Source organism: Sturnira hondurensis, unplaced genomic scaffold (assembly GCF_014824575.4).
Source record: "Sturnira hondurensis isolate 20B ecotype Veracruz unplaced genomic scaffold, ASM1482457v3 Scaffold0020787, whole genome shotgun sequence".
Lineage (NCBI taxonomy): Eukaryota > Metazoa > Chordata > Mammalia > Chiroptera > Phyllostomidae > Sturnira > Sturnira hondurensis.
Window position 1 is genome coordinate 4,942,495 of NW_028093418.1, and position 17,882 is coordinate 4,960,376.

At 61.5% G+C, this 17,882-nt stretch overlaps 1 protein-coding gene across 1 annotated transcript; it reads right to left on the reverse strand.

Annotated features, from left to right (window-relative positions):
* Positions 1-4,505: 4,505 nt before the first annotated feature.
* On the reverse strand, positions 4,506-9,712 carry MYL3 (myosin light chain 3). The gene is made up of 7 exons (XM_037030637.1): positions 9,474-9,712; positions 7,173-7,200; positions 6,892-7,041; positions 6,054-6,227; positions 5,053-5,130; positions 4,923-4,965; positions 4,506-4,728 (listed from the first exon to the last, which is right to left on the reverse strand). The coding sequence occupies exons 1-6, from the start codon at positions 9,576-9,578 to the stop codon at positions 4,937-4,939; spliced, it is 564 nt and encodes a 187-aa protein (XP_036886532.1). The 5' UTR covers positions 9,579-9,712; the 3' UTR covers positions 4,506-4,728; positions 4,923-4,936.
* Positions 9,713-17,882: the final 8,170 nt, after the last annotated feature.

Consider the following 17,882-nt stretch of genomic DNA (forward strand, 5'->3'; position numbering starts at 1 on the left):
GCCCTCGGTGGCTTTGGATGGTACCTGGACGCATAGGCCAGAGAAGGGAACAAAGATTGGAAGAAGCTGGTGGAACCTCAAGCATCCTCAGCCAGGCTGGGGAGGAGGGGCCAGGCGGGGGCCCTTTCCAGCCCTGCCCTTCTAGGCCCTGCCCTGTCCAGGGGGCCCTGGCTGCTGAGACTGGAGGGGCTCGTCAGAGAGCCAGCCCCGGAGGCCTCGCGCGCGTGTGCGCGCACACACACTCACACTCACACGCACTCCACATTCCAGCTGTGCTCTGTCAGCATCTGGGCAAACTAGGACTGTGTGGCTTTGGGAGGGCGGGAACAAATAACCCCCAAACTTGGGTGAGGGCAGGCCTGGGACTTGTTAGAAGGGACTTAGGAGAACCCCAGGGAGCTACTTCTGAGCTGGGTGGACTGATTCAAGGTCTGGGGTTTTCCTGCTGTTGTCTGGGGTGCCCGGGTCAGCACGTCCTGGGGTGTGGCTGGCCCCGATACCCAGGCAGGCTCATCCCTGCCCCTCCCCCCACCCTCCCCACCGCCCCAGGCCTCAGGACCAACAGCAGAGCACTCCATCCTGGCACCCCCAGCACCGCTTATGCAACAGGAGGGCTGCCTGTCCCACGGTGGCCCAATTTCTCCTGCTCCTCCCTGCCCCCTCCCACCTCCTCTGCACACCCCTCCGATTTCGCACACCGCATTGCTTGGACCCTTCCATTCTAAGCCCGATTTCTCTTAAGATCTTAGTCCGCCTTCTGCCCGCCCCTGGGCAGCAGGGTGTTTGCGCCCCAGAACCCACTTTCTCACCCCGCAGTCAGATTCCTTTCCTTCGGGTGACCTGATAAGGTTTTCCTCCCATTCTCGATTTCCTCAAGGCTCTGCCTGACTTCCTTCCACCTTGGCCTGAATTTCTGGCTGTCTGGGCCCCCACTCGGTGCTCTCTGACCCACGTCCCAGTGGTGACCTGGCGTCCCTGTGGACGGTGTCCGGAGAAAGGATGCAGAGTGACAGGTTGCCAAGAGCCCGGGGCATTGGTGCAGGGACGTTCAGTTCTGGGGTCCTGAAGCTGAACTCTGTGCCTGGTCCCCAGCCCCCTGGCTGCCCCATGGACCCCCGGGCTTGGGCTGTCCCAGGACCGAAGGGGTGGATTCTCCTGCCACCCCGGAGAGACCTCAGAGATCCGGCCTCAGGCCAGACAGAGGAAGTTCGACACAGAGAGACCCCAGACCAACCCCAACCCCAATCTCATGGGGCACGCACATGACATGACACTTTTGGTATGGAGGGGACCAGGCTGACGGGGGCAAAGCCCTCGACCCCTCCCATCACTTTCCGCCAGCCCACGGGGCCACAAGCTGGACCACCCTGCTTGAGGGGGAGGCCGGGACCAGTGTTTACGCAACTGTGGGGAGGCCACAGCCTGGCTGGCAGTGCCGCCCGCTCAGCACCAGCGCTGACTCGGCAAAGTCCCCAGCACATACACACCAGACACTCGCACAAGCAGACAGACACAGACACAGACACACAGCGAGATAACACGCAGGCCAGTGAGCACATGCATGCACAAGCGTGCACATGTGGACACTCACGCTTACAGACACACTGCAAACACAGCACATTCACACACACAGAAGCACAAAGAAATACACACACACCACCAGCCGACACGGGTGGGGGAGGCGAGGGAGGAGGACCCTCACCCCAGCAGCTGAGTCCCCCTCCAGGTGCCCCACCCACTCTGACCTGAAGATGGCTGAGCATAGGGGCGGCCCTGCCCACAGGACTCCAGCCCAGGACGTCCCCTGAAAGAAAAGCCTGAGACCACTCCGTCCCCTGCAGCCCCTGGAGACTTTTGGAGGAGAGCGTGGTAGTCCTGGGCTGGGGGTCCAGAGCAAGGTCCACAGGACAAGTAGGAGCTGAGGGCTATGCAGAGTACTGGCCACATCAGGTGGCTCCTTGTCCTGATTGGGACCCTGCTCCCTCTGCAAGGGTCTGCCACCACTCTGGCCAGGGAGGCTAGCCGGGGTCCAGTAAGGCCACACATGCACATGGAGACACCCCCTCCAGCTGAGCCACTACGGTGAGGCCACAGGTGCCTCTGTTTTCTGCCCCGCCGGCCAGTCAGAGGAGGCAGCATGAGAGGGCAGACTGCAGCCGCGACTGGGGCCAGAGTAGACTGCACGGAGGTGAGGGAAGGAACCGGGAAACCTCAAAATTTGCCTGAGCTGCTGCTAAGCATGTTGTCTGCAGCGACCTGCAATCAGGCCACTTCCTCCCATCTCCACGGGGCCTGGCAACTGGCCCCTGCTAGTGTCCCCAGCCCCGAAGCTCTTCCCCTGGCCCTTCGTCACCTTCCTTCTTCCACCTCAGGACCCTCTCTCTCCCCTGGGCGGCCCTGGGTGGCACCCCGGAGCCGATGCTGAGAGTTGGAGCTTTTGCGTGGCCCTGCCCCACTTGTGCCGATGGGGGTTCAGGAATCAGCGGTCTGGTCACCTCACCCCTTGGTGGGACCACTCCACCATCTCCTAGAGTCCCCAGGGAGGCTGCGCCCCTACTGCCCACAGAGCCGTCCATTCCCACGCATGCTTAGGACCTCCTCCCCTCCCCAGCCACGCTGCCACATTCCCCAGCATCGCCTCCCACGGGCGCCGCTCCTAGGAAGGCCCAGCCCGGGACACCTCATCTCTCCTCTCATTTTTGTTTCTTTTCTTTAACGAAACTCCCCGCTCCCCCTCCCCCAGCCCCTGGCAATCACTCTTCCGCTTTCTGTCTCCGTGAATTTAACTGCACTCCAGGTCTCTTGTCTACGTGGGATCACAGAGAATCTCTGCCCTTCTGCAGCTGGCTTAGTTCCCTTGGCACAACACCCTGGAAGTTCATCCGTGTCGCGGCGTGTGTCAGAAATGTCCTCCCCTCTAAAGCTGAATGCTATCCCTTGCACGCACACCCCCCACCGTGCTGGCCTGTTCGTCTGCGGATGGGCAGCTGGGCTGTCTCCACCTCTTGGCTGCTGCGGATGATGCGGCTGTGAGCAAGGGCTGTGAGCAAGGGCGTGTGGGTGCCGCTTCCAGTCCCTGCCTTCAGTTCCCCTGGCTGTGTGCTTAGAAGTGGGACTGCTGGGCCACGCGGGGGCTGCGTTTTTCATTTTTTGAGGAGCTCCGCACCGTTTCCATAGCAGGGGCACCGTCCTGCAGCGGTGCCCAAGGGGCCCCAATCTCTCTGCATCACAGTCAACACTTGCTGTTTTCTGGTTTGGGGATAATAACCACCCTCATGGGCATAATAGCTTTACTTTGCATTTTCCTAAGGGTGGGTGTCGTTAAGCATCAGGTCATGTGCTTTTTGGATATCTGCACGTCTTCTGTGGAGAATGTCTAGTCAGATCCTTGGCCCATTTTTTCACTGGGTTGTTCATTTTATTGTTGTTGAATTGTAGGAATTGTTTAAAGAGAGAGGGGAAGGGAGGGAGAGAGAAAGGGGGAGAAACGTGGGTGTCCGAGGGAAACATTGATCAGTTGCCTCTCCAGCGCCCCTGACCAGGGATCCAGCCCACAGCCCAGGCCTGTGCCCTGCCTGGGGTCAAAGCAGCGACCTTTCAGTTGGCAGGACGACGCCCACCCCGCTGAGCCACACCAGACTGGGCAGGAATGCATTATATATTCTGGATATTACATCCGCTTCTTCAAATCTTTACCCAACTGTAACCTTCTCAGATAATCGCTAGCCTCGCCATCTAACACATCAACACCTCCCACCTCACACACACACACTTGCACAGCACTCGCAGCCCCTTCCCAACTCTGGGTTCCTCCTCAGGCTGTATCTCCAGGGTCGCCACGTGCTTGGGGAATGCACGCTGGTCTTCTGCTGAGAAGCCCAGGGCTGAGGAACTCGCGGCGGAGCCTGGGTGCTGCCCCAGTACGGCCTTCTCCTCTGGCCGACAGCCACAGCTCAGGCAGAGTGCCTCGGTTTCCCCATCTGAGTCAGGCAGGCGTCTCAGGCCTCTTCTGCCCTGGCAGGCTGGGGACAAAGCTAGCCCCTGCCCTGCCGCCCACTTCCACTGTGATTCAGGTGAGGCTGTCCTCTACCCTGGGCCTCATTTTTCCCGCCTGTGTCACGGGTGGCTCTGGGCCAATGTCCCACGAGCCCCTGGTTGCTGGTCATGGGATGAGACCACTGCTCTTGGGCTCCCGGTGGCATCTCTGTATTAAGGGTCACAGCCCAGCTGCCACCTCAAGGGGAAGAGGGGCGAGCAGAGCACGGGGGACCCCCAGGCCTCTTCACATTCAGCCCTGTTCCTACCCCAGGGTCTTGGGGACCAGGCTCACAGGGTTGGCACACCAGATGGGGCGGTTTCGAGCAGGTGAGCAGCATCCCGAGAGGCCTTTGTTTTGTCCAGGGCTCGCTGGCCCATGGCATCTACAGAAGTCAACCGAAGGGCCACGGAGAGGAGAGAAAATGAAGGGCAGGAGGGAGGAGAGGAAGAGAGGCGAGGAGAGGAGGAAGAAAAGAAGGCATTTATTCACAGGGCCCGTGGCTCAGGGACAGAGAGGCAGGCACAGGTGGACGCAGCCTGTCGGGGGAGGGGAGCGGGAGATGACAGCCGCACAGACAGGTCTGGGGGTGCATGGGGGGAGCTACTGCAGGTGTGCCCCCTCCTTCCCGCCGCTCCAGGCCACTGTTGTCAGCGTCCCCTACCATGCCCAGCGTGGCCTCCCTGGGATCCCTAAGAGCAAAGGGGTCACAGGTTACAGTCAGGGGGTCAAGTGAGGCAGCAGGATGTCAACTGAGCACTAGAGTGGGTGAAGTTGAGGAGGGGGAAAGAGGGATTCGTATGACAGAGGCAGGGGCCGGGACAAGGCAGGAATCAGCAGAGGTGGCAGAGGCAGTGGCAGGCTTGGCAGGAAGCGGAGGTCTCACCTGGGCCGGGAGGTTCAGCTGGCCATGATGTGCTTCACGAACGCTGAAGAGGAGGGGTGAGTGAGTGGCGGGGGTCCGGCCTGGGTTGCTGGGCCCTGCCCCCCAAAGACCTCCTGCCCCCTGAGCCCACCTTCATAGTTGATGCAGCCATTGGGGTCCTCTTGCCCAGCCATCAGCTTGTCCACCTCGTCTTCTGTCAGCCTCTCACCTGACGGGTGGGAGGCCAAGTCAGCACCACCCAGAGGAGCACAGGGTTGGACACATGGGGCCCCTCTGATGGCGGCCTTGCCTCTCCAGCAGTCCCTCGCCTCGTCTTGGCACGGCCACCGTGGCCCCCAGGGCCTTGGCCATAACCCTCCTTTCTGAGATCGGGAGCATCGGTGACAGGCCAGGAAGGGCAGGGCCTGGGGTGCCCCGGAGCCTGGGCTCCGTCCTCCCGGCGCCATGCTGGCGATCCAGTGAGCAGCGCACCTCTCCTCTGTCCACAACAGGCTGGCGGGGGTGAGCTAGGAACCAGGGCTGGGGGGGCTACGGGGGGACCACTGCTCCGCAGGGAAGGCGGCGCTTTCTTGTCTCTGTTTGTGTGTGAGCTGGGCTGGACCTCCACTGGAAGGGCAACTGCAGATTCTCCCCCGACCCCCGCCACACACACACACACACACACAGACACACACACACAACCCCAGGGCAAGCACAGGTTTGAGTGCACAGCAGGTGCTCAGTAAATATTTGCTGTAGGAAGAAGTATCTTAGACAAGGGGGCAACTGACAGTGAGGGTCAGGATGCCCAAGAGGCAGGCACGTGACCTACTCGGCCGCTCAATGACAGGGCCCTGGACCTTGACCGTGAGGCAGTGAACCCCAGGACTGAGCTGATCCCCCGGATGCGCCGCTTTGCCCCACCCCGGGCCCAGGCTGATCCCCTTTCTCTTCCGTTCTGTGACCTGCACTGACACTATTCACCACCTAAGTTTCTAAATTCCCGCGTTTCTGTCACCTGCCAGAGGCTCCTTGACTGTGTCACCCTCCATTTCAGATGAGACACAGGCCTCAGTGGGGCTGACAGAGTGGCAACTCCCAGGATGCCCCACCCCCCGCGGAGCACGGGGGGCCGGGTGAGGCCGCCCTCACCCAGTGTGGCCAGGACATGGCGAAGCTCGGCGCCCATGACCGTGCCGTTGCCCTCCTTGTCGAAGACCCGCAGCCCCTCCACGAAGTCCTCGAAGGTGCCCGTGTCCTTGCTCTTGGCAATGTGCTGGAGCATGGGCAGGAACGTGTTGAAGTCCATCATCTTAGTGTTGAGCTCTGTGGAGAGAGCGTCCTGAGACCCAGGCAGACCTTTTTTTTCACACGGTTCCCGAAGCGCCCCACCCCCATGGGGCGCTTCACGGTCACCCAAGAAGTGAGCTCTCACACAGCCTCCGCCGTTCTCAGGGAGAACCGGGCTGTGTCCAGCATCTGCCTTTTCCTTTTGGAAAACAGTCCTTTCTAGCCTCGTCCTTTCATAGGCCCCGCCCTCCTGCCACTTGTGATTGGTCTGGAGCTGCTGAGCCAATAGAGGCCTCCCCTGGGACTTTTGAATCTTCCCTTTTGAATTTTGAACCACACCCTCTCTGGCCAGTGTGGTGAGGGAAGCTAGCCCTGACCCACAGAGGGATACCGAGGGGACAAGAACACCCTGAGGGACAGTGGGGCCCCTGGTCCACCCTCACACCAGCCACCGAAGCTAGGCTGCACTGTTGTCAGGAGGCCTGGTGCATCGACACGGGGCCGGGGGGGGACAGCAAAGCAGCACTGCTCGTCACCTTGTCAGCATCCCCTGACACCAGCCTCAATGTCCTCATCCAGGCAATGGGAGGACTGCACAGCAGGGAGGGTCCTGGGTTGTCCCACTGCAGATGGCAGCGCCCCCTGGTGGTCTCCTTGGGAACTGGCACTAGTGGGGAGCACTCAGGTTAGATGTACCAACCTTCTGGCTTTGGCTTCCCCAGGACACGGAGCACTTCGGCCTGGGTGGGGTTCTGGCCCAGTGCCCGCAGGACGTCCCCACACTGTCCATACGTGATCTTCATCTCACCGCCAGGCGTGCGGTCAAACAGCATGAAGGCTTCCTTGAACTCTGCCAGGAAAGGGCATGAGCTATGGACGCCCCCAGCGGGAGCCCCCCCACTCAACCACACTGCTGACCGACTCTCAGACTGGGGCCCCAGGCCCAACCCTGCAGCCCCGAGGGTCAAGACCCCCACTCACCTTCAATCTGATCTGGTGTAAACTCGATCTGAAAGGAGACCCCAAAGACACTGAGTGTCTGGCTCGGAGGGTGGGGCCAGGCCCCCTCCTGGTCACTTGGAGGCCAGCCCAGCCCTCAGCTCCTCAGCCATCCCACCTGTCTCCATCGAGCACCCCAGCTTCCATCACCCAGGACCTCCTGCCATCCACCTTGACACCCTTCTGCTCCCTTACCCGCCTGCCCTGAGGGCCTTGCATCTGACAGCACCCAAACCCTGACACCAGTGGTGAGGAGGAAGGCCTGGTGCCCTGAGTCTGCAGCCCAGGGTGGGCCTTCCCTGAGGCCTCTGGTCCCAGACAGAGGTGCCTGAAGCCACAGACCAGACCAGACTGGCTTGGCTACCCAGCCCGGCTGGGGCCCAGTGGACAGGACTGGCCACATGAGCGAGAGGAGAGAGCTCATCTCAACAAGGTGTGTGTGTGATATGCACATGTGTGTGCATGTGCACTCACAAACACGTGTGTGCATGTGTCCACCCTCACAGAGCCCTGGAGGCTGGGCACTCTCAGTCACATGGCCCTGCCCATACCTGGGTTGTGCACACCTCCATCCATGAGGGCAGGGAGCCAGGGAAGTGCTGCTGAGGCCTCACTGGGGCCACCTGAGGTCAGGAGGCCTCCTGGGACCTGGTCTTCTCCTGGTCTCCCCCTCCTCATCAGATACCAGATCTATTTTTATCACTCTAGTCACTTGCCCCAAGGTCAAGGTTGTAGGAGAGAAAGGAGCTTGGCACAGGGGGACATTACTGGCACCCCTCCCGCTTCTGCTCTCTTGGGGTCCTGCCAACCCCCATAGCACACATCAGCGAGAGGGACACCCTGCCCCTGCCACCCTGCCCTGGAGGCCTCCCCTGGGCCCCGAGAGCTCTCCCCCAAGCAGGAAACCTGCTGAGATCAGGTTTCCCGGGCTCTCAGCAGAGCCTCCTACTCTTCACCAGCCACCCTGGGGAGTTGGGAGGACACCTGAGGGGCCTCACTATCCCCTCCTCTTAGAAGGGAGTGAGTGCCAACCTCAGATCCAGTGAGACTGGACAATGCCATCATGAATCCAGGGTGGTCAGACCCTCACCAGGGGGGCTGGTGGGACACAAGCCTGAGGGGCAGCCAGAGTTCAGGCAGCCAACTCCAGGGAGCAGTAGATGTGAACGTTTCCTAACCGCCCTCTAGGAGGGCTACTGCCCCATTCCACATATGAGAAAACCAAGCCTCAGAACAGGGAAGGGATTTGAACCTGTGTCTGGAGGGACAAGGCGAGGACCTCCAGGAAAGGCTCTCAAACAGGAGTTAAATCTGTGCAGAGGGGCTGCAGGTCCCACTGGGCCTGTGGGAGCCCTGAGAGGTTGGGAGGGCTCCGCCTCAACCGGCAGCCGGCCACTGTAGCTGGGGGCCAGCCAAGAACAGGGAACGGGCAGGATGCAGGGTGCGTGCTGCTATGCAAATGCCACAGGTGGGAGACAGGACCGGTCCTCCAAGTTTAGGCAGCTGGAGAAGGGCTCTTGGGGCCACTGGCCACAGCTTGAGACCAGCTTCCTGCACGACTTCTCCAGCCTGTGCCTCAATTTCCCCACCTAAAAGCTAACTTCCCTGCTCTGGGCCCAGGCACCTCGGCTGGGGTGAGTGTGACCCAGCCTGGGCAGGGGCCTCACCTCCCGCCTCCCTGCCCTGTCCACCCTGGGGAACTTGGCATGGACCTGGGACCCCACAGCGGGACGAGGAGGCTTCCTGCCCAGCTGCAGGGCTGGGGCGAGCGGCTCCAGGAATCCCCAAGGACCTGAGGGAGTTCCCAGGAGAAGGGCAAGGGAAAGATGCCCTCTGGCTGGTGGATTGAGCAGCTGGCCTGTGAACCATCTGTGAACCGAAAGATCACCAGTTCAATTCCCAGTCAGGGCACATGCCTAGGTTGTGGGCCAGGTTCTTAGTTAGGGGTGTGCAAAAGGCAGGCAACTGATCAATGTTCCTCTTGCACGTGGAGGTTTCTCTCTCTTGTTCCCTCCCTTCCCCTTTCTGAAAATAAATACAATCTTTAAAAAAAAAGACATCCCCTTCAGCAGCACTGGAGAGCCCTGTTGATAGCTGCCTCCATCCCTCCCGCTGCAGCCCCCCCCCCATGCCTGAAGCCCCCAGGGCTGGTCCCACCTCTCTCTGCACAGGAGCTCCTGGCCTCAGCTCTCCACTCACCGGGAGCCAGTGTGCTCTGGGACCCAGTTCCGGCCCTACCCTTGGTGCAGAAACCCAGCCCAGAAACCCAGTCCCCACTCCCACCTGGATCTTGGAGACATCAAACACTTCCTCCTTGGGGACCTGAGGCTCAGGAGCTGGAGCTGGCTTGGGCTCTTCCTTCTTGGGTTCTGGCTTTTTGGGGGCCATGGGGGCTGTAAGCACAGAAAAAGAGGTGGAGAGAAGGAAGCAGAGAGCAGGGTAGGTGAGCCTCCTGACCTCGGCCTTTATCTGGGACACCTCTTGCCCCTGGCCCCACCCCCACAGTACACAATAGGGACAGGACCGTAAAAGGGCATTGGCCAGGCTCAGGGGCTATTTTGGGGCCTGGGGAGGGCATTGTTCGGGCTCAGGAATGGGTGGGGGAGAGGGAGGGCTGTCCATTCCTCCCAATCACCTGTTGAGGAGGGGGAGGGGAGGGAAGGACAGAGGCCACAGCTCAACACTGAGCACACCCTGAGACCCACAGGCACAAGGTCCTGCTGTCCCTCAGCAGGTCAACCCACTCAACAGGCGCCAAGGGCTGGACCAAGTGGGTGTCGGGGTGGGGCACAGGGACTTGGCCCGCCCAGGGCACCTCCTGAGTTAAACTTCCCGCCCATGCATGGAGTACCCAGGGGTCTGTCTGGGTCTGTGCAGCGGTGGGGAGGCAGTTAGTGCGCCCTGCGTGCCTGCCATCTCTGCGTCTGGGGGTTCGAGTGGGAGGGCGTATTATCTGCGTGGTCTCTGGATGTCTCTCAGTGTGGGGGTCCGTGTGTGCTGCAGCTATGTCTTCTGGGGAGAGAGCTGCGGCCCATCTCCGAGTGTGGGCCCCATGTGTTTGTGTCAGGGCGTCCCTGTGCACTGGCGTGTGAGTGTCATGGCAACCAGGCCGCTGCAGCCCCTGCTGGGAGCCTGAGGGTCCCGGAGAACACCCCGAGAGGCAGTAGAACAGGTGCCCCGCCCTCGGGGGCGGCCATTCAGCCCCACCAACAGCGAGGCCAGCATCTGGGCTTCCCCTCACTTTCAGTGTTTCTCTTCCACAGCCCCCTGGGGCCCGCAGTGCCCACACTCCTCTGGGCCTGCCTGCTGCAGACCCTTAGCTGCCCGTGCCCTCTGCCAGAGTGCGTGGCCCCTCCTCCGAGTGGTGAGTTCAAGGCTCATCTGTCCCGCTCTCTCGGAGGCCACTCCCAGTGCCCCACATTTTCCTCTACCAACCTTCTTTTGGGGGGGCCTGGGATGGTCTGCCTCTATGAGGGATCCCAGGGGCTGGGTGAGGTTTGCCCGCTGGTGCCCAGCTCAGGATGCTCACCCTAGTTCTTCCCCTGAGTGCCCACCTTGGAGTGCCCAGCCCTCAGCAGAAGACACTGACAGAGCGAGGCCTCACTAGGCCACCATCTGGGGAGGGGGGAGGGCTGGGAAGGCTGAAGCAGCAGGAGGCCCTTCCAGGCACAGAGCTCGGAGAGCGGGGACATCTTGCAAACACATTGGGCTCCATTCCTTGCCCAGTGTCTGGGCTGGGGAGTGGGAAAGGGGTGTTCCTTTTTATTTTTAAGTGCCTGGAGCCTTTGATAGAAACTTCAGAGACAGTGCCCACCCCTGAATACCCCTGGACACCTGGGAATATTCCGGGTGCGGAGCTGGGATAGAGCCTGAGAGGAGAACCGACCTGGCCTCGACCTGCTGGGCCCAGGTCTCTCATCCTGTCACTCAGTCTCATGGTGAGGGGGACAGCAGTCCAGGGAGGGGCCCGGGTCCCCTGTGAGCTGGACACGGGACATCCCCCCATCTGGAGGGCAGAACACCCCACAGCAGGAAATCTAACAACATCCGGTGCTGGGGGGAGGTAAGCTTTTCACTTTTTTTGCCAGATGTCTGGCAAGAGTATTGAGAAAGAAAGGGGTGGGGAAGGGTCCACAGAGACGAGTCAGAAATTCCACAAGAGAAGACAGCCAGAGGGGGACACACAGAGTGGCGGCCCCTTGGCCCAGGCCCGCCGACCCATGGGACAGCTGGGTCTCCCCCACGGGCTGCAGCCACCCCAGGCCCAAGCCCCTTTCATTCACCCTGGGGAGACTGAGACCCTGGGCAGAGGACATACACAGGGCTGGCTGGACTCCCCATCCCGTTCTGTTCACACACAGCCGCCACCCCTTGGAAATCACCCAATAGCAGCTGGGACAGCAGTGGATGAGCAACTCGGGCCTCCCGGGCTCTGCGCTGTGGGGGGCAGCCCCCCAGGGCCACCCAGCGCCTGTTGGAGGGCTGGGGACGGGGTGTCTGGGTGCCTTTCCCTCACACCCAGGGAAGATGTAGCCCAGCCGGGGGGGACAGCACACACAGCACCATCTTCCGCCCCCCAACCCCAGCCCACCCTGGGCTCAGATGGAGGCCGAGTTGGGCCTTTGAGCTCTGGCTGCCCCCAGGACCACTCTCAAACTCTAACCCACCCCCAGCCTGAGCAGCCCCAGGACCATCCCCTGGGCTGCCAGCAGGACTGGCCGTTGAGGCCTGGAGCAAGGGCGGCGTGGGCTGGACAGGCCTCACCAAAGCCTGAGCCTTGTCACTCAGTCTGAGCTCCATGGCCTTCGGTAGCGACAACCCAGCAGGCAAGGTGCTGGCAGGGCCTGGAGGGGCCTAGAGAGCTGAGGGGCTCAGACAGGGGCCTGCATCCTACCCCTGGGGCTCTTCCGGCTCAGTGTCCCGGTGGTGGCTCTGTCTGATGCCGACTCACACGTGCCGCATCCCAAAGCCCTGTCCAGGGGCAGCCACCTGACACCCCACCCCTGCAGCCAAGGGGAATGCTGGGTAAAGTGTGGGCCAGCTTCTGGGGGGTCTGTGAGTGGAGGCAGGAGACCCTGGGCCTCACTGGCCTCCCCCAGGTTCTTCCCAGCCTCTCTGCCTTTGTGCAGACTAGGTCCCACTCTGGCCTGGGCTTGCTGGGGGTCACCCACTGGTCACAGAGAGATGTTGCCTCCTCCGAGAAGCCTCCTCAGACTACTCTGGACCTACTCCCTCTGCCCCGTCTTTCACCCTGAGTCCTCATCCTTGCATGCCCTCAAATGAACTTGTTTCTTTGTTATGCTGTTTCTTATGTGTATCCCCCGACCCCCCACGAGTACCAACTGGCATAGGCAGAATTTTTATTCTTCCACAGCTATGCGTCCCCAAGTCTAGAACAGAGCCCAGTATACAGTAGACACCCAGTACATGTTGGATGAGCCAACGTTCCAAACATCTCAATTTACCCACCTCCTGCAGGAGAACTAGGAGCCCCTTGCCACACCTCGTCATCCATGGAGCAGAGTAAGGGGTGACCAGGGGAGAGGGGATTGGCTGACTGATGAGGGCTCTGGTAGGGACAGGGGCACCCTGGGACAGCAGTGTGGCCGCTGGCTGCCCTTAAGCCCACCTGCCACTACCTCAGTTCAGGCCCACCAATCCTATCTGTTGGCTGGAAGTTTGGTCAACAGGGGGAAGAGGAAAGGGTGACCCGGGCAATTGGTCAGGGAGGCAACCATGATGACCAGCCAGCAGGGGGCGCAGAAGAGATAGGAACCAGCCTTCGGATCCTGAACCCAAACCCCAGAACTCAGGATCCCCACCCAGACTCCAGACTCCAGACCTGGATTCTGAAACCCCAAACCCAGACCCCAGACACAGGCCCCAGGATCTGAACCCCAAGCTTAGAAGCTGAACACAACACCCAGGACAGATCACACTCAGGGGACCTAGGCTCCCAATCCCAGAGTGCCCAAACCAGACCCCAGACCCCAGACCCAGGACCCCACACAGGGCTGCTGTTCTCCAGACGGGCCCTGCTCACTGCTCTGCAGACATGGGTGGGGCAGGCTGGAGGGGCAAGTGCTTGGCAGACCTTCCTGGTAACATTCGGGGGGCACGAGCAATGTCCCTCATCCCGTCAGACCCGATTTAGGGGGTTCAGATCGGTGGTCACGTTGAGGGATGAGGCAAGAGAGGGACGGGTGAGGTCTGGCTGTCCCTTGGGCCCAGGAGCCAGCGGCAGGGAAGGAGGGTCTGGCTGCCCACGTGCCCTGGTCCCCCTGGCCACAGGCTCTGCAGGCCGCCCCGGCCCGCCCCAGCCCGCCCCTCCTGGCCCACGGCCTCTGGGCTGGGATGCAGGCCCACACTTCCCGGAGGAGTTGAGAACGCGGCCTGCGCCAGACCCAGAGCCTTAGAAGTAGGTCAAATGTTGCTGTGCAGCAGGTCCTGGGGACCCGTCCGGGCACTGGCCAGCGCTCACCCACCAGGGCACACGTGTATCCATATGGACATGAACACACCTCCTCATGCCTGGTGCCACAGACACAGACCCCACGCAGGGCCCCTAGGCCCCGCCCAGTGCATGGATGGCGGGACTGAGGCCCCAGCTCTGGCTTAGGCGGCACGAGGCAGCCACGAGGGCCCAGAGGAGAGGAATGCCCACACCATTCCCACACCCCTTGGGCCTTGGGCGAAAGTCTGACTCCAAGGAGGACTTCCCAGCAGGCCTGCTCTGCCACCAACAGGATGTGGCCCGTTTCCCAGAGGCACAGCCCAGGACTTGAAAGAAGGGAAGGAGTAGCCAAGGGGGAGTCTGAGATTCCGTATGGTCTGGCGACCTAGGCTGGTGCTGGCTCCTCCTGGCCTCAGTGTCCCCATCTGTGCAATGGCTCTAGGGGGGAGGACAAGGCAATGCTGGCTCAGAGGATGGTCACTGCCCTGAGTCGCAGCCCCTCCATGCCACCCCCACACCACACACAGACAACTCTGTCCTCTGCAAGCCAAGCACAGCCCTCAGGCCCCTCCCTCTGCCCACTGTGCTGACGGGGACCAGATGCTCCAACCTTGTGGTTCTGGGGTGGGGGTGGCTGGGCCCAGTGGGCTGGCAGGCAAGCCCTGGGTTTGGCCCAGGGACCTATAATCAGCTCCTGCCCCTCTGATCCCAGCCCAGGACTGACGCTTGGGGCTGTGGTGTCCTGGCCGGCTGTGGCCATGGCCGCTATATTTGGGAGCCCAATGGAGCAGAAGGGAGGGGTGGACAAGCAGGGTCCTCCAGGGACCAGTGGCTCATGGGGGACAAGCAGGGGGACACTTTTAGCCAGGCTTGGTCCTTTATGGAAGGAGAGCATAGTCTTGATTGCAGGGACCCGGTCTCAGGGGTGTGCTCTGCTCTGAGGACGGGCCCAGGGGATGTCGGCTGCCCTCAGGGACTGGGCCCAGGGGACATTGGCTGCCCTCAGTGCCTGGTGTAAGGAAGTAGAGTGGAAATGTCTGGGGATACGGAACCCCTTATTTAGTCCAAAGAATCAGTCCTCGAGTTGGAACCAGGTGCCCTGAGTGCCTGGGAAAGGGATGGGAGGCTGACAAGGGTGAGGGCGGGTACGCAAAGGGCTCTCGGGGGTGAGGCTGGAGTCGAGGGGTCTGACGTGGAAGGGGTGTGAAAAGGCGTCGAGAAACACAGGCCTGAGGCTGGGGTCAGAGGAGACAAGGTGAGGTGCAGCCCCAGCCCCAGTTCCTGCTCTGCCCACTGGTCTGGCTTCCGGAGGGGCCCCAGCCCCCGCCCCCAGCATGGCCTGTGGCCTCTCTGAACTGCCCTGGACATTCCCTGCCACTGGGCCAAACCCTGTACTCTCCCACCAGCAGTCTCCCAAAGAGCAAATATTTATTGTCCTTGGAAAAAAAAAAGAGTCCCCTTTTAGGACCGGGGTCTGGGAACTGCTATTCAGGCTTGCAGGGCTCGGTGGTGGCGGTGTCCGGAGATGACCAGGAACCCCACCTAGACTGGTGAGGGTGGAGGAGGAGGCGGCCTGGAGGAGAGGGACAGGAGCTCGGCCCCTGCCTCTACATCCCCCAGGCTTCCCCACGACGGGTCTGAGGACACAAACACTGTCACCAGGACACGAGCCTGGAATGTGTGCGTGACCATGTAGACCCATGCCACCTGTGTGCCACACGTGTCCCCGTGGGCACACGGGTGGTAACACGTGTGACTGTGGGGGTGTCTGTGCTCCTGAGAGCTCATGCACGCCACACAAGACTGCCCACAGTGTGCACGAGCCCAGCTCTGTGTGCGTGTCCCTCTGTGAGCCCGTCCCACGCCGGCCCAGGGCGGGTGGGGGCATGTGGACACAACCTCTGTTGAATGGCCAATTCAGTCAAAAATGCAAGTAAATTTAGCGAGGGGAAAAAAAACCCGTCCGTCAGATGAGGAGTCTGAATTGGGCGGTTGTTTGACTGGACGGACTGACTGTCTCGGGCACACGGTTCACGCTGGCTGAGCCCGCTCCCCCGGGCCTGCAGCGGGAACCCCACTGCAGCAGAGCGGGGCCATGGGGGCCGCCACAGAGGCAGGACAGACTCAGAGACCCGAGACAGGGTTGCCAGGCAGTTCAGAGCCAGAGGGCGGGCCCAGGGCAGAGGCGCCCACGGAGGGGACGCGCTGGCCCCACCCCCAAACCTCAGCCCCTCACCAGTGGGAGGCAGACTGCTCACCTGTCACTCACCCTCCAACGCCCTGCAATGGATGGAGTGCCTGTAGCGGCTGGGAGGGGACGGTGACAGGAACAAGGGCATGCGGGGGTGGGGCGGCAATGATAGAAGTGCAGAAAGGAGGGTGACAAGAAGGCAGTGAAGGGATGGCTGCTGAAGAAGTGGCTCCTCCCTCTTTGTCCCCTTCCAGAAGCCACCTACCTGTGGTGGCCCCAGCAGACCCAGGGCTGTCCCCACCCCACCCCACCCAGTACCAGCTGTGACCTTGTCTTCAATGGCCGCACAAACACCCTCTGTGGCCCAGGGTGTGGAGCTACATTAAAAATGGCCCAGCCCCAGCCAGGAATAGCAAGGGTCAGTTCCGGTGCCTTCCTGTGCGGGTATTTGTGTGTCTACCCACCCACCCGTGTGGCGATGTCTAAGACACACACATACACACACACACACTCAGAGGACACCTCAGTCAGGCTGATCTTGCCCTGCTGTGCATCTGTCTGTCTGTCTGGAGATAATCCCTGGTCCTTGGACACTCCCCATTCTGCCTGGTCCCTTTCCACTGGCACTAGGGCCACCAGTACTCACACCGAGGCGTGAGTGTGCACATGTGCCCTCACTCAGGACCCCGGGTCCTCAGGGGCTTGGACCAAGGACAGACACACTCCTTCAAATACAAATCCTCATGCTATAGAGACACCCTTACACAGATGTTCAGACATCTGTGCACACGCACCCACACACACTCCCGTGCCTCACATACACACACGGCTACCACACTGCACTGCCGAGCCACGTATAAAAAGCTCTGAGTGGGAGTCAGGAGTCCTGGCAGGCAGGGGAGAGGCTGTGGGCCCCAGAAACCTGGGAACCTTAGCAGCACTGCCTGGCGGGGTCTGGGCGGCCTCGTGAGTGTGTGTGCACATTAGTGTGTGTGTGAGGGTCCACGTGTGCGTCAGGTGTTTGGGACCTCGCCATTGGCACCTCCTCTGCTCCCTGAGAGGGCGGTCCCTGCCCCACCCTGTTCACAGAGGGGAAACAGAGGCCCCGGGCAGAGCAGCCGGCCGGCCTGGAAAGGTCCTCGTCCCCAAGTTTGGGGCTCGGGAGCCTCAGCATCTGTGTTGTTCTTGGCACACCCGGGCCCGATAAGGACGGGGTCGGGGCTCGGCTCTCGTGGGAAAGGGCTCTCTGGAAGGCTCCCGACTCGTTTCTTTCCCAGATCCGGGACCCCGGAGCAGGCGGAGGGAAGGCCCGAGGGAATGAGGGGATGACTGCGGGGCAGGCAAGTCCCCAGCAGGCTGGCCCTGGGGGCGGGGGTGGGGAGACGACAGCAGACCTAGAGGCTCACAAGCACCCAGGAATGTGGAGTGACCCCTCAAACCAGCCCCAAGGCCCCCAAATGCAGGGCCTGGAGCAGATGGAGACAGGGTGACCCAGGTACCCAACCCCTGCGGCATCCAGACCTGAGACCTGGGGAGCCTTACCGGTGTGGCCTCGGGGCTGAGGGTCAGGGACTGCTTCTGAGAAGTCTCAGCCCAGCTGGTGGAGCTGTTTGGGGGGATGGTTGAAATGTTGGGGACACCAGAGCATCAGGCCCCATCCCAAGCAGATCAGGGTGCTGGTCCTAGGACCCATTATCAGAGCCAGCAGGGGACCCAGTTTGGGTCCTGGCCCCAACTCAGGCTCCAGGGGCCTCCTGCCCTCTGTAGCCCCCATGTTCACACCTGTACAATGGGCTGGGGCCTCAGGTGGCTCAGCAGGCACACTGTCCCCCCCCCCCCCCCGCACAATAACTCTGGGGCATCCTCGGATCTGAGTCTCCTGCTTCGCCCACTTGCACCACCACTTGCCCCCAGCCTCGGTGCCCTGCAGAGGGCTGGGGCTGAGGGCTGGGACTCCATGCACAGGAGAACCGGCAGCAGGACTCTGCAGGACTACAGGGCTCATCTGAAGCTGCAGAGAAGCGGTGGGGAGAGCATTTTCCTATGC